The 16,608-nt window shown below is 51.1% G+C and overlaps 2 protein-coding genes across 2 annotated transcripts in view; one reads left to right on the forward strand and one right to left on the reverse strand.

Annotated features, from left to right (window-relative positions):
• Window positions 1-16,608, reverse strand: part of LOC123370220 (glycine N-acyltransferase-like protein 3) — a 327,798-nt gene that overhangs the window by 191,886 nt on the left and 119,304 nt on the right. The window lies entirely within an intron of this gene.
• The window catches only part of LOC123370218 (sodium/hydrogen exchanger 10-like), a 236,024-nt gene that overhangs the window by 126,514 nt on the left and 92,902 nt on the right, over window positions 1-16,608 (forward strand). The window contains exons 16-17 of the mRNA XM_045016557.1: window positions 6,050-6,242; window positions 12,782-12,970. Of these exons, the coding sequence (XP_044872492.1) occupies window positions 6,050-6,242; window positions 12,782-12,970 (382 nt within the window). The remainder of the gene's footprint in view (window positions 1-6,049; window positions 6,243-12,781; window positions 12,971-16,608) is intronic.

The raw sequence follows: 16,608 nt of genomic DNA on the forward strand, positions 1-16,608 counted from the left end.
GCCGAAAAGTCGACATTGACTCCAATGCAGAGGATAGAGTTCATTGGGGCAGTTCTGGACTCTAATCTGGCCAGAGCCTGCCTCCCTCTGCCCCGGTTCCACGCCATGGCTTCGATCATTCGAAGCTTCCAGTCCTTCCCGACAACGTCGGTGCGCACCTGCCTCAGCCTACTAGGTCACATGGCCTCATGCACTTTCGTGACCCCGTACGCGAAGCTTAGGCTTCGAAGTTTCCAAACGTAGCTCGCGTCCATATACCGCCCGCACAGGGACAATATAGACACGGTGGTCACAATTCCCAGCTCAGTCCTCAACTGCCTCAACTGGTGGTTAGTCCCAGCGGTGGTATGCATGGGAGTCCCGTTCCACCCTCCCCAACCCTCCGTAGCGCTGACCACAGACGCCTCGTCCTTGGGGTGGTGTGCCCACCTCGGCAACTTACACACTCATGGCCTCCAGTCACCCCACGAGCTGGCCTTACATATCAACATCAGGGAGCTGAGGGCAGTCCGCCTGGCATGCCAGACGTTCCGAATCCATCTACAAGGCCGCTGTGTATCCGTGTTCACGGACAACACAACGACAATGTTCTACATAAACAAGCAGGGTGGGGCGCATTCCTCCCTACTTTGCCAAGAAGCCATCCAATTGTGGGACTTCTGCATAGCCCACTCTATCCATTTAGTAGCGTCCTTTCTCCCGGGAGTACAGAACACCCTGGCAGATCGCCTCAGCAGGTCATTCCTGTCTCACGAATGGTCGATCCGTCCCAATGTCATCCACACAGTTTTCCAGAGGTGGGGCTTTCCCCAAGTAGACCTCTTTGCCTCCAAAGAGAACAGGAAATGCCACAGGTTCTGCTCCTACCAGGGATGCTCCCCGGGCTCCCTTTCAGACACCTTTCTCCTCCCGTGGATGAGGCACCTGCTGTATGCCTTTCCACCATTTCCCCTCATTCACAGAGTGCTGCTCAAGCTCCGGAGGGACAGAGCCAACCTTATTCTCATTGCTCCAGCATGGCCGAGGCAGCATTGGTACACCCTGCTCTTCGACCTTTCAGTGGCGGAACCAATTCCCCTGCCGCTATGGCCGGATCTCATAACGCAGGACTTCGGCAGGCTTCACCACCCGGACCTGCAGTCCCTTCACCTCACAGCTTGGCTCCTCCGTGGTTGACTCAGGTGGAGCGGCGTTGTTCTGCTGCAGTACAGCAGGTGCTTATGGGGAGCAGGAAACCTTCCACTAGGTCGACTTACCTCACCAAGTGGAAGCGTTTCGCCCACTGGTGCACTCAGAACGGCTTCGATCCTCACCTGGTGTCTATTCCAAAGATATTAGGCTACCTTTGGTCCCTCAAGGAGCATGGCCTCGCCGTCTCCTCCTTAAAGGTGCACCTGGCAGCCATTTTGGCCTTCCGACCCAGCGAGGGTGGCCGTTCTATTTTTTCTAACCAGATGGTTTCCCTGTTCCTTAAGGGACTAGAACGGTTATACCCACAGATCCGGCGCCCTGGGACTTAAACCTGGTATTAGCCAAATTTATGGGGGCCCCTTTCGAGCCTATGGCCACGTGTTCCCTTTTATATCTTTCCTGGAAGACGGCCTTCCTCGTCGCTATCACTTCGGCGAGGCGAGTCTCAGAACTTCGCGCCCTGACGGCGGACCCACCTTATACAGTCTTCCACAAAGACAAGGTGCACCTCCGACCACACCCCTCCTTCCTCACCAAGGTGGTGTCTGCTTTTCATGTAAACCAGGACATCTTCCTCCCTGTTTTTTTCCTGAAACCGCACTCATCGCGCCAGGAACAACAGCTTCATACTTTGGACGTCCGTAGGGCTCTAGCTTTTTATATAGAGCAGATGAAACCCTTTCGGCGGTCGCCCCAGCTCTTTGTGGCAGTAGCGGACCGCATGAAGGGCATGCCAGTCTCATCCCAGCGGATCTTGTCTTGGGTGACATCCTGTATCAAGACATGCTACGAGCTTGCTCATGTTCAGGCTAGCCACCTTACTGCTCACTCTACAAGGGCACAGGCCTCCTCTGCCGCCTTCCTGGCCCATGTCCCCATCCAGGAAATCTGTTGGGTGGCTACCTGGTCTTCCGTTCACACCTTTGCTTCCCACTACGCATTGGTACAACAATCCAGAGATGATGCAGCCTTCGGCTCAGCCATCTTACATTCTGCCACGTCTCACTCCGACCCCACCGCCTAGGTAAGGCTTGGGAATCACCTAACTGGAATGCATATGAGCAATCACTCGAAGAAGAAAAGACCGTTACTCACCGTTGTAACTGTTGTTCTTCGAGATGTGTTGCTTATCCATTCCAGACCCGCCCTCCTTCCCCACTGTCGGAGTAGCCGGCAAGAAGGAACTGAGGAGCGGATGGGTCGGCAGGGGTATATATCTGGCGCTATAGCGGCGCCACTCCAGGGGGCGCCCAACCTACCCACTGAGTGTTCCTAGGGTAAAAATCTTCCGACGAGCGTGTACATGGCGCGCACACACCTAACTGGAATGGATATGAGCAACACATCTCGAAGAACAACAGTTACAACGGTATCAGAGGGGTAGCCGTGTTAGTCTGGATCTGTAAAAGCAGCAAAGAATCCTGTGGCACCTTATAGACTAACTGACGTTTTGCAGCATGAGCTTTCGTGGGTGAATACCCACTTCTTCGGATGCAAGGTGAGTAACCGTCTTTTCCACAACCTCCCTAAGCAATTTATTCCAGTGCTTAACCACCCTGACAGTTAGGATTTTTTTCCTAATGTCCAACCTAAACCTCCCTTGCTGCAATTTAAGCCCATTGCTTCTTGTCCTATCCTCAGAGGTTAAGAAAAACAGTTTCTCTTCCTCCTCCTTGTAACAACCTTTTACATACTTGAAAACTGTTATCATGTCCTCTCTGTCTTTTTTTTTCAGACTAGACAAACCCAATTTTTTCAATCTTCCCTTATAGGGACTCGGGGCAGGGAGGGACGCGGGGCCGGAGCCAGGCGGCCGGCACACCGCCCTCCTCGTTCCCTCTACCCCTACCTCAGCGTCCTCTTCGGAGCCTCAGCGGGAAGCCTGGTTGCTTCTCAGCCCTCCCAAGCTTCCCGCGCGAAGAGCTGATTCGCGGGAAGCAGGGGGGGAGGAGAAGCAGGGCGGAGCATTCGTGGGAGGAGGTGGAGGCAGAGCTGAGGTAAGCTGGGCCGCAGCAGGGAGCTCTTGTTAAATTTAAATGCCCTTTTAGAACAAGTTCTCCCACGCGGGACAACCGGTTCTAAAATGGCTTCTAAATTTAGCAACCGGTTCGTGTGAACCGGTGCGAACCGGCTGCAGCTCACCACTGAGTATACTCGTACAACACAACATTCTGTGATGTGGTCATCTGTACACACTTTCTCTAAGCATTATTCCATCACTCAGACTTCTTGTGCTGATGCAAACTTTGGCAAGTTGGTACTTTGTTGTTCAATTCAGAAATCCCACCAATTACAAGAGAACTGCTGATGAGTCACCTGGAGTAGAATGTATATATGCATAATCTCTTGAAGGAGGAAAAAAACATTACTCACCTGTACAGTAACTGTTGTTCCTCAAGATGTATTGTGTACATATGCATTTCACGACCCTCTCTACTCCCCCCTACTTCAGAAGTATGGTAATTTTGCAATGTGAAGGAACTGAGGAGTTGGGGTGGCTCAGCCCTTTATGCCCTTTGCACAAGGACATTAAGGGCACATGCACAGTCCAAACGGCAGGGCCTGCTCTTGTTTTTTTGCCGCCCCAAGCAAAAAAATTTTTGGCTGCCCCCCATCCCAGTCCTGGGCTCCCCCCCGTACCTCCCTGCTGCCCCAGCCCTGAGCTCCCCCCCACCCACACCCCCTGCCGCCTCAGTGCTGGGCTTCCCCCTTTCCCCCACCACCAGTGCCCCCCCACACCTCCTGCCACCCCAGCCTTGGGCTCTCCCCCCCGCCCACCTGCACCCTTCTTCCGCCGCAGCCCTGGGTCACTGGTAACTCACTCCCAGGGCAGGTCATTCAGCAGGAATTTTGGATGTGCACAGAACACAAACAGGATTGGTTCCCATATGGTTACAGAACTGCAGTAAAGTGGAACAATTTTCAGCTTGTGTGATTGGAGGATATCAGGATGCATATTATAAGACTGTCCTCCATAAATGAGGAAAAGTTGAAGTGTCTTTATTATTCTTTTGTTCCACTCTTTCTTTCTATGGGGAATTTGCCAATGCAATATCACTGTCTTTCTTTTAAACAAACAAACAAAAAAAAGGCAATGGCTGTTGAAAATAGCAATTCCAGTCCTAATAACCACTGGGAAGCATTTCTTGCTCATATTTATCCTACTTTTTCTACAGCAAGTTACAGTGGATCAGTATATTTGATTTGAGAGAAATAAGTAACAGCTGCCCAAACCTTGTTTGAGCACTCCTGAATTTTGAGGTGTTCAAATCTGGAAGGCAGGTGCTGGGTGTGTGTGTGTGGGGTGGCTGTGGGCTCTGCGGGGGAGCAAGGCAGCATGTATGCAGCAGTGTGTCTGGAGCTGCGCAGAGCCAGACACGCTGGTCTGAGTGGCACAGTAAGGGGGCTGGGGGTTGGAGAAGGGGTAGGAGGTTCCAGGGGGGCAGTCAAGGGACAGGGAGCAGGGGGGGGTTGGATGGGGTGGAGGTTCTGGGGGGCAGTCAGGGGACAGGCAGCGGTTGGATAGGCATGGGAGTCCCAGGGGTTTGTCAGGGGACAGGTAGGGAGTGGGGTCCTGGGGGGAAGTTGGGGGGGTCTCAGGAGGGGGCAGTTGGGGACAAGGAGAAGGGAGGCTTAGATATGGGGTGGGGTCCTGGGGGGCAGTTAGGGGCAGGGGTCCTGGGAGGGGGCAATCAGGGGACAAGGAGCAGCGGCGCTTAGATAGGGGGTGGGGTCCTGTGTGGTAGTTAGGGGCAGGGGTCCTGGGAGGGGGCAATCAGGGGACAAGGAGCAGCGGCGCTTAGATAGGGGGTGGGGTCCTGTGGGGTAGTTAGGGGCAGGGGTCCCGGGAGGGGGCAATCAGGGGACAGGGAGCGGGGCGGGAGTTGGATGGGTTGAGGTTTCTGTGGGGGGCAGTCGGAGGGAGTGGATGGTGGCAGGGTGGGGCTTCCCTCCCCCTGAAGTGTCCTGTTTTTTTAATATTAACATATGGTCTCCCTACCATTCACAGCACTCACAGCGGGGTGCTGCATGAGGTCCCCCTCCTTCCTTTCCAGTTGGTAGTGGCCAAGGGAATGCTCCGAAATGTAGTTCTTTCCCTGCTCCAGGGCTGGTTCTATAGGAAGGGAGCTAACCAAGGAACTACAGCTCCCAGAGCCCCCTGTTGGTTCTCAGCTCCCAAGCTCGATCCCTGCCAGCTGCCGCCCCTGCAAATGGGCTGCCCCAAGCAGGTGCTTGCTTTGCTGGTGCATAGAGCTGCACCTGCCGAACAGTTCTGCTGGTAAAAGTTTCTGACTCCAGTGCTTTGGAAGCACATATATCTGAATGTACATGTGCACAATGCACCTCGAAAAACATTACTGTCATGATAAATAACCATTTTTTTGGGTGAACAGTGCCTTAGATATTTCATTAGTATATAATAGCTTAATTTACATAAACTGTTACTTAGAAAAATTGTAATTATTAGTTACAATTAACTATTATTAATGAGGGGAGGGATAGCTCAGTGGTTTGAGCATTGGCCTGCTAAATCCAGGGTTGTGAATTCAATCCTTGAGGGGGGCCACTTAGGGACCTGGGGCAAAATCAGTACTTGGTCCTGCTAGTGAAGGCAGGGGGCTGTACTTGATGACCTTTCAGGGTGCCTTCCAGTTCTGAGATAGGTATATCTCTATATATTTTTGTATTGTTAAATTACATACTTATTACTAGAATATCAACTAATTAGTGTACTATTGTTTCAATTAATTTCTTGCTGAAATATATAGAAAATCCATATTCACCTGTTTTTAGACAAAACAAATTTAATGTCATAATAAAAAATTCCTAAAATTATTTTCTCAACTTTTTTTTCCAGGAACAAGATTCTGAAGCTGTGTCACCATATAGTATTTATGGATGAATTTGAGTGCACAAGTTACATTATAACATTATTGAATTTAATTCCCATTCTAATAGATTTTACACATCTAGATGAAACATATATTAAACAACTAAAAATCTGTAACTACTATTTCATCAGTTTGTATATACTGGAGGCATCATTAAAGGTACTTATGAATTATATTTTTTCCCCATGAATGGTAATGCTTCTTGTTTTTTCTTAGAAATGCAAAATTCTATTTAATTATAGATGCCTACAGATATTTTACAAAAGGGATTCTCTGTTATAAAAGTCAATGGCTTCTTCTATTACATTAATTCTTAAATGTTCTTCTATTATATTAATGAAGTTTTCTTTAGATTAATATGAATTTTTCCACACCACAGTATAAAATCATTAACTTTTTTCTTAACTTGTTAATGGATGATTCTTGCTTTTTGCATAGAGCTGCACTATTATGTCTTGTGCTTTGTGTATGACGGCTTAGATATACTCTGTATCGCTTAGTCGTGAAAGTATTGAGTTGCTTCCTCCGAGACAACAGTCACATGTTTGTAAGAGACCTACTGATAAAGAAAGGGGGAGTAATTTTTATCCCAACTTATATTTGCTAGTTTCCGAACATTGAGCTTCAGTATCAGCACAATCTTCAAGTGGCCTCTGCAAGTTCTCACTTTTGGGATGAGCTGGTGATGCAGTTCTGATAATGGAACATTTCATATCAGTGCCATTAGTTATGTTCTTCTTCAAGTGCTTGCTCATGTCGATTCCATTCTAGGTGTGCGCGCACCCATGTGCGTGGCCGTCGGAGATTTTTGCCTTAGCAGTACCCATAGGGCCGCCTGTGGCACCCTCTGGAGTTCTGCACTCATGCTTTGGTATATCATGCACCTCCGGCCTTATGCCCTCTCAGTTCCTTCTTACCATCCATGATGGTCAGTTGGAGCACCTTTCTTGCTTAGCAAGAGCTAGCAGTTTCTCCTTTATGAATTTCATGCCTTAGGGTCTTTGTACATAGTTTTCATTTGGTAGTGTTAAGTAGTTAAGTACATTAACTCCTCATTTAACGTTGTAGTTATGTTCTTGAAAAATGAGACTTTAAGTGAAACGATGTTAAGTGAATCCAATTTCTCCATAAGAATTAATGTAAATAGGGGAGTTAGGTTCCAGGGCACCTTCTCCTACTCTGCAAGCACCGGGGCGGGGGAGCTCAATCCTCAGCCTACCCACTCCACCCCTTTCCTTTGACCCGCCTCTTCTCCCCCCCCCCACCTCCTCCCCCTTTACTTCACACACTGCGTCCTGGCAGCACGGCCAGTGGCCAACGCAGTGGCCGTATTGGAGCACGTGGGGCATACCAGTGATGATGATGCCCCTTTCACAGTACTCCTCGGTGGCTGCATCAGAGCATCGGTTGGTGGCTCGACCGGTGCCGGGCCCGGTACCAAAAGCCTATTCTGAGGTCAGCGCGGAGGAACCTGTGCCCACCCCTAAGCCTCCTTCTCCACCAGTGGTTGAGACTTCGGTACCTCCACCAGTGGTCCAGTCTTCCTCGTCATTCCTGGATGAGGCAGTCGCAGGACCTTCCAGAGCTAGCTTGACAGATGGCTTTAGGGAGCCTCAAGCCCTTTTCCGGCGCATGGCCGACAACTTTGGGCTTCAGGTGCAGGAGATGGCAGAGCAGGGAGGACACCATCTTCAATGTCCTCTTGGTTTCTATGCCCGTCCAGGTCACCCTGCCTGTACATGACAGGGTCCTCAAGATAGCCAGGACCCTGTGGCAGACCCCCTCCTCCATCCCTCCCACCTCGAAATGGGCTGAGAAAAAGTACTTTGTGCCAGCCAAAGATTTTGAATACCTTTATACCCACCCACCCTGGGCTCGCTGGTTGTGTCTGCAGCCAACGAGGACAAGCAGGTTTCCACCGTCTCAACTCCCAAAAGCAAAGAGGCTGAAAAACTCAATTTATTTGGGAGAAAAAATTATTTGATTGCCAACCTGCAATTCCGGATGATGAACCATCAGGCCCTGCTGAGCCGGTAGAATTTTAATCTCTGTGACAATCTTAAGAAGTTCCAGGAATCCCTCCCTCAAGGTCTAGCCCAAGAGTTTAGCACCCTAATAGAGGAGGGTACTGTGGCGGCCAGATGTTCCCTGCAGATGGCATGGGTCACATCAGTGGTGGTCATGTGATGCAGCTCCTGGCTCCAAACAGCAGACATCTACCAGGAGATGCAGGCCCCATTCCAGAACTTCCCTTTTGACAGAGTTGGTCTGTTCTCCAATCAAACAGATGCCAGGCTGCATGAGTTGAAGGACACTGGGGCTACCCTTCACTCATTGGGCATGAACATGCCGCAATCAGCCAGGAAGCCCTTTCAGCCACCACTGTCGCCAAGACCCTGGCAAGATCCCATCAGTGATCTACAAGGAGAAGGGATGCTGGTTTTAGTAATCGTCACCCTTTTTCTTCCTACTCGTCAGCCTAGTCTGGACCTGCCAAACACCCAGGGAGCCTGAAGTGATCATTTTGAGGGTGCACCCGAGAGAGATGCCCCTCTCAGTCAACCGGATCCTACCCACCTTTTCCTCAGCCACCCCTCTCTCTACTGCTCAGCCTGGTTGCGGCTTACGGCAGACCACTGGGTCCTGAACATAGTAGCTTGGGGCTATACCCTGCAACACTAGGCTGCCCCTCCATCCTGACCCCACCCCACTTTCCCGTCCCTCTTCAGGGACCCTTCTCATGAGCAACTCTTCGTTCAGGAGGTCGAGAAGCTCCTGGGCTTGGGGGCTATGGAGGAGGTTCCTTGGGACATGGAAGAGGAGTCTACTCCTGCTACTTCCTAATCCCAAAGGCAAAAGGGGGCCTCAGACCCATCCTGGACTTGCGTGGCCTCAACAAGTCTCTCAAGAAGTTGAAATTCGGCATGATCTCCCTGGTCTCTATCATTCCTTCCCTGGATCCCCCCCCCCAGAGCACACACCCACTGCTGGAGCCTTCACCCTATGCACCCCAACCCTCTGCCCCAGCCCTGAGCGCCTCATCCCTGACCCCACCCAAGAGCACACACCCCCAGCCGGAGCCATCAAACCCCTGCACCCTCTGCCCCAGCCCTGAGCCCCCTCCCACACTCCGAACCCCTTGGCCCCACCCTCACCACATACATTTTCTTATGTGCACCAATATGAAGGTGATGTGTCACACATCACTCCATATTGGTTCACATAACAAAATTCATTCTGCACATGTGAAGGAAAAATTAGAGGGAACACTGCCCAGTGTGGCCTTGTCGACACTGGTTTGGCATGCTGCTGAATCTTTCAGCAGTCACTCCATTGCAGCTACCTCTCTGGATGGATCTGCTGTCCCAGAACCACGGTAATCTACTGCACCAGAACCTGGCGTCACTGCACTTGACAGCTTGGCTGCTGTGTGGCTAAATATGGATGAACGGGAGTGCTCCGCTGGTGTCCAACAGGTACTGCTGGGCAGCAGGAAACCTTCCACCAGGGCTATCTATGTGGCAAAGTGAAAGTGGTTCATGTGTTGGGCCTCAGACCGATACATTTGTGTGGAAGAGGCCTCGCTGCAGGACATCCTGGACTATTTACTGCATCTTAAGCTCCAGGGCATGTCGCTATCTTCGATCAAGGTATACCAGTCAGCCATTTCAGCATTCCACCCTCCATTTCAAGGCCGATTGGTCTTCGCCCATCTCATGACAGTGCAGTTCCTGAAAAGTTTGGAGCACCTTAACCCACATCTCCAGGACGCTGTCCTCCCTTGGGACCTGAATCTTGTGCTGTCGAGGCTCATGGGTCCCCCCCTTTGAACCCTTGGCTTCCTGCCCCCTCCTGCTTCTCTCTTGGAAGGTCTCCTTCTTGGTTGCTATAACTTTGGCCTGTAGGGTGTCTGAGATAGGGCGCTCATGTCCGAGTCGCCTTGTACAGTCTTCTATAAGGACAAGGTCCATCTGTGTCCATACCCAGCTTTTCTGCCCAAGGTCGTCTCTTAGTTCCACACTGGTCAAGACATTTACTTACCAGTCCTTTGTCCAAAACCTAATACAATGGATGAGGAATGCAGGCTGCATACCCTGGCTGTCAGACAGGTGCTGGCCTTCTACATTGATAGAACAAAGCAGTTCCATAAGTCAATGCAGTTGTTCATTGCTGTCACTGACAGGATGAAAGGTTGCCCAGTGTCAGCCCAGAGAATCTCATCTTGGACCATGGCCTGCAACTGCTACTGCTATGAGCTGGCAAAGGTGCTCCTGCTGGATATCGTGACAGCTCATTTGTCTAGGGTGCAGGCATCAGCAGCAGCCTTCCTGGCGCATGTGCTGATCCAAGAGATCTCTTGGGGTGCCACCTGGTCATCCAGCCACACATTCGCGTTGCACTACACACTGACCCAGCAGTCTTGAAATAATACTGGCTTTGGCAGAGCAGTGCTGCAAGCAGCAAGACTGTGAACTCTGAGTCCACATCTGCTGATTGTGCTTGTGAGTCACCTAGAATGGAATTGACATGAGCAAGTACTCGAAGAAGAAAAACAGTTACCTGCCTTTCATAACTGTTGTTCTTGGAGATGTCCATTCCATTACCTGCCCTCCTGCCCCTCTGTCAGAGTTGTTGGCAAGATGGTACTGAGAGAGTGTAGGGCCGGCGGTGCCTGATATACCACAGCATGAGCGTGGAACTCCAGAGGGCGCCAAGCCAGCCCTACTAGTATTGCTAAGGCCAAAATCTCAGACGGCTGCGCACGTGGGCGTGTGCATACCTAGATTGGAATTGACATGAGCAGCACATCTTGAACAACAGTTACGAAAGGTGGGTAACCAGTTTTTCTCATGCCCCATGTTGTTCTTGAGCATTCTCAGAACCAGGTTATAGAAGGGGTGTGGCACTTAAGACACATCAGTTCCTTCCCACTGTGGCTGGTTTTCTTTATTTGTTTTTATTTTTTAAGAGTTATTGTTTGTTTTCTATTAGTTTTGGGGTTCCTGGGCAACAGTATTGGCACTTGGATCCTGTGGTGTAGATCCAAAGGGGAAAAGGCCAGGATTCAAAATATAGGCCTGTTGTCCTGCTGTATTCTCCATTTTAAATCTTAGAGGAGGCTTGCCTGGGAGAAGGGCATTTTTCCTCACCTAATCCCTCGCCTTCCTAATCTGCAGCACCTTCACCCCAAGATTTTATAATGAATACTTAAGCAAACTCCAAGCCTCACTGCCCCAGGAGGTCCTGGCAGTAAACTCTCTGGATTCGAATCCATTAAACAATCTGTAAGTAAAATCAGACTGTATCAGCCTACAATGTCTTGGAGGGCAAAAACAATCTAAAACTCTTCATAAGGCACTGCCCTCCACTCCTGGAGTGGTATCAAATCCTTCAGTACAGAAGGATCTGAAGCCCCTACCTGTGTGGAGGATGCCATTTTGCTCTATGTACAGTGCATGGGAGGTCATGCTGTGTGGAGGACACCATACTGTAGAGCAAAATGGCACTCTCCACACAAGTAGGGTACCAAAATTGAGTTTTACAAGAGGCTCCCAATGGACAGATGCCACCACTGGTGACTGGGGTCACCAAAGCCCTCTTTTTGATAGCGTTGCCCTCAGAATATTTAGCGACACTGAGACTGGGGGAGACCAGGAACTCGTGCAAGACAGCTCAAATGGGCACTGCTATGATTAAACGTTCCAATGTCAGAGCTGTACCATTGACATATCCCAAGAGTGGGAATGTGTAGAGTCCATCTTGAAGAACTCCAGTTACAAGAGAATAAACTTCATATTTTCAATAAAATAATTATCCGTTGAAAAAATGGAATGGAACATGGTAAATTGGAAAGTCTTGAGATTTTTTCTGACCTTCTAATCATGTCTTGAAAGTAGAGCTAAGTGGGAAACAGCTTTCGTATTTCCATGAAAAAATTTGAGATTTTGAAAAATTTCCCTTCCACATCAGGATGACCCTGAGACCTTTTGATATTTTTCACAAAAAAATCAGAGAAAGATACCCCAGAATAACCAATAGTCCTTTGGCTATGGCGCCACTCTAGGGTGCAGGAGACATGGCAGAACCAAATTCAAGTCCTTGTTCTGCCTGATTTGGAGGAGGGATGTGAACGCAGATCTCCCACATCCTGAGTGAATGCCTTATCCTGTGGGATACAGTCAGTCTGTCACTCTTTCCTATTGGAGCTGTTCCACTTTAATTATTTATATAAATATTCATTGTGCTAGAAAGAGATAGTGTCCTAGGTAGGGGGAAGGAGTTCTTCCCCCCAATATTCATCTCTGAAGTGACTGGCCCATGAATAACTCAGCTGCTCCTGCTGTGTTCTGGAGCCAGAATTTAAGTCTTAAACAGTTTACATATCTGTTTCAATCTGCCTCCCTGCAGTTGCAGAAAGGTAATACGTCAAAGGTTACCTTTGAGACCAGAAGGGCTAGAAATATGTTGTTTGTTTTTTAGTTAAAGGTTTTAATTCTGCATAAATTGGTTGGTAAGATCTATGGGGAATTTTATGCACTGTTAATAGATGGATGAGTGGATTTGTCAAGCCTGGGTAGTGTTAAAGGATGCATTATAATTGTTTTCAGATTTGAGTAAAAGCTTAATATATTCTCTTGTTTTATAATGTAAATGATGTAATGAATCTAAATAAATACTTTGTTTCTTTTTAATAACAGGCTTTAGCCATGGGGAAGGCTTACATCTTTCATCATTGGAATCAGTTTGATCTAGTAATCATAATAGTTGGACTCATAGATATCATGATTATTAATATCTTTAAGCCACTTCACCCAACATATCATATGATTAAGACTGTCAGGGTATTCCGAATCATTCGCCTTATTAGAGTTATGCGTCTTTTGAAGGTAAAGATAAAAAAATTTTATAACTTTTAACAAGGAACTATAAAAGCATGCAGCTTTGTGTTTTATTTTTAGGTTCAGTAAAATAAAATGTAAACCAAATTCTTAAATGTTATTGTTTTAAATCTGTGTGGCTCCTCCTTGATGTGACATCCCCTTATGTGCTTTGCTGGTGATATCTCACAGCATGCTGCACTGAGAGCATAGGAGTATGTGGAATGCTTTTAGAGCTAAGATAAAACCATGTTTCTTTCTCATAAAACTGCCTCCCCACATCTACTCTTAAATTTTGCATGGTATATCACATGATCTGTGGAACAATTGAATGCACTGTACTTTAGAAGAGGGTCATAACAGTCTACATTGAGGGTTAGGGGTGCACAACCTACCTTTTCCTCTCAAATCCTGTTTATTCTGCTATTTAAGAAAAATCAGACAATCTGAGGGTTGCTGGCCAGACATTCTTCTTCTTGTGTTTTGTTTTTTAAATTCTAATTTATGAGGAAAGTTTTCTTCATCCTTTCCCCCCCACTACTAAGTCCTTATATTAATGCATAGAATTAAAGTACTTTTCTAGTTTCTGTTGCTTTCAGCCACCATGGTTAAACATGTCAGAAAGTGTAGCTTCAATACATATGCTTCATATGCTCACAAGCTCAGGCTTTGTTCAGGACTCTTATTGTGACTGCTGGAACTGGGATGAAAGAAAAAAAACAACATTGTGGTGTACTTTCCCCATCTAAAATCCTAAGAGGGGTTGTGATAAATGAAGTGGGGGATTGCTCTCTCTTATGGATACCCAGCCAGCCAGTTAGCTATAAAATCCCTGTTAGTAGCTGTTCTTCTTCGAGTGATTGCTCCAATGCATTCCAGATAGGTGTGCGCGCCGCGCGTGCACGGCTTCTCCGGAACTTTTTCCCTAGCAACCCCGGTGGGCCGGCTGGCGCCCCCTGGAGTGGCGCCGCCATGGCGCTAAATATATACCCCAGCCGGCCCGTCCGCTCCTCGGTTCCTTCTTACCGCCTGTGACGGCAGTTGGAACTGTGGAGTGCTTGATAGCCCTTCACGTCCCTAGCTTTCTCTAGTTCTTTGTTGTACATAGTTAGTTATAGTGGTTAAGTTAGCATAGTTAGTGTTAGTTAGATAGGCTAAAAAAGGGGGGGTTCCCCCTTTTTTTGCCTTAGCCGGTGCGGGCTCATGCCCAAAGCGCCGGGCTTTAAGCCCTGCACGGGGTGCCAGAAACCGATGCCCGTAGGAGACCCGCACGACGCGTGTCTCCGCTGCTTAGGCGAAGGGCACCGAACTGACAAGTGCCAGATCTGTTTGAAATTCAAGCCGCGGACCCGCAAGGATCGAGATAGCCGCTTGAAACAGATCCTCATGGAAGAGTCCCTCCAACCACCGGCACCGCCCGCGCCGCCTCCGCGGCCTCCTTCCGTGCAGGACACACCGCCGGCACCGACTGCGGCACCGACGGCGAAGAAAGCGGCTGCGAAGACTCGGCACCGCTCGCTCTCGCCAGGAAACAAAGGCTGGCGAAGGCTTTGGCTCAGGCTCGCGTGCAGGACTCCGCCAAAGCGACTCCGCAGCCTGCAGCCCCTGTGGTGCCTCTGCACAAACAGTGCATTGCACCTGTGACTCCGGCGCCGCAAGGGCCGTCGAGTCCGGCGCCGCCTTGCTCCCCGGTGCCGTCCGTGGTCGAGCCTCGGCGGCCGTCGACGCTGGAGACGTTCGCCTCTGCGCGAGAGCTGATACAGCTCATAGAGGCTCCAGGCCTCCGGCCCCCGGCACCGCCGGCGCGGGCTGTCGTCTCCAGAGGAAAACCGGCAGCAATGGTCCGGCCACCCTCCATGGAATCAAGGCGTGGACGTTGGTCACGGTCCCGGTCTCGCTCCCGCACCGTCGACAGCTTGCCGTCCCGCCAATCGCGTTCCCGGCACCGCACCCCATCGCGGCACCGATCGCAGTCTCCTCGTCGGTCGAAGTCCCGGTACCGCTCCTCTTCGCGGTACCGATCGCACTCCCGACGTCGCACCAGATCGAGGTCGCCACCAACTAGGCACCGCCGGTCTCAGTCCCGGCACCGTTCCCAGCGCCGCGACTCCCGCGGACGCTCCAGACGTCGCGATTCGCGCTCTCGGTCGAGCTCCCGACACCGGTCGAGCTCCCGGCGCCGCGGTGACCATGGTCGGTCTCGGCATCGGAGATCTTACTCCCGGTCGAGCTCCCGGCACCGGACCAGCCCCCGGCACCGGTCGAGCTCCCGGCACCGTGAAGACCGTCGAGCGAGGTCGCCTTCCCAGCGCCGAGGGGAAGAGCATCCCCCGGCGGTGTGCCCTGGACCCTCTTTGGCACCTCCCTGGCCTTCCCGCCCTGAGTCGGTCGCCTCCGGCGCAGAAGCCTATGGGCTCCCGCCTCCAACGCCACCAGCCCAGCCTAGCGGGGCCCAGCAGTGGGGTTTTTGGGTCCCATGGGCGCAATATGAGTCGGACGCTATGCCTGCTCCGCCGAGGCCTCCAGGGGCCCACCGCAGAGTCCCAGAGGCGTCTATATCTCGGCCACCGCCATCCCCACCGCCAGCCATTCCGGTGGTGCCAGAGTGCCCCTCCGAACCCCCAGCCCACCACGCAGTGGACCCCTCTTCGGCTGAGGTCGTTCAGGAGTTATCCTCCTCATCCTCTCCCGATGAGGCAGTGGCCGGCGCGGCATCAAGAGAGCCGCCCCCCGTTGATGCGAAGGCGCATCAAGACTTACTCCGCCGTGTGGCGACGGCTATGGACCTCCCTATAGAGGAGGTAAAAGAGGACGAGGACCCCATCACAAACGTGGTGGGGTCAGACGTGCCACTCCGGGTTGCGTTACCTTTTGTGCGCACGGTCCAACGGAACGCCACCACCATTTGGCAAACGCCCGCTTCCGTGCCTCCCACAGCCAGGGGAGTGGAAAGGAAGTACTCAGTCCCTCCCTCGGGCTATGAGTACTTGTACGTGCATCCAACTCCGGACTCCCTGGTGGTACAGTCAGTTAACGATAGGGAGCGTAACGGCCAGCCGGCCGCTGCCCCAAAGGCGAAAGAGGCACGACGGATGGACCTTCTCGGCCGAAAGGTCTATTCGGCAGGGGGCCTGCAGATGAGGATCGGTAACCAACAGGTCCTCCTGGCCAGATACGTGTTCGACATACTCACGTCCCTGGCCAAGTTCACTGACCTCCTGCCGTCAACATCCCGCCAGGACTTCACCACAATGTTGGAGGAAGGGAGGCGGTCCTCTCGCTCCTCCATTACAGCCGGCCTCGACGCGGCGGACTCAGGGGCACGGACCTTAGCAACAGGGGTCACGATGCGGCGCATCGCCTGGCTCCAATCTTCCACCCTGCCTCCAGAGGTCCAGTTTACTTTCCAGGATTTGCCCTTTGACACCAAGGGGTTGTTTTCGGAGAAGACGGATTCGCGGATCCAGTCGCTCAAGGACGGCCGGGTGGCGATCCGCACACTCGGGATGCATACGCCGGTTACGCAACGTAGACCTTTCCGCCCGCAGCCCTCCCGCTATCAGTCGCGGTACCGGCCCTACCCGGCTCGGCGACCGGCCCAAAATCGCCGTCGCCCGTCGGGCAACCACCGAAACCGGGGCCAGGCC

The sequence above is a fragment of the Mauremys mutica genome, chromosome 4, assembly GCF_020497125.1.
Source record: "Mauremys mutica isolate MM-2020 ecotype Southern chromosome 4, ASM2049712v1, whole genome shotgun sequence".
In the NCBI taxonomy this organism is placed as follows: Eukaryota; Metazoa; Chordata; order Testudines; family Geoemydidae; genus Mauremys; species Mauremys mutica.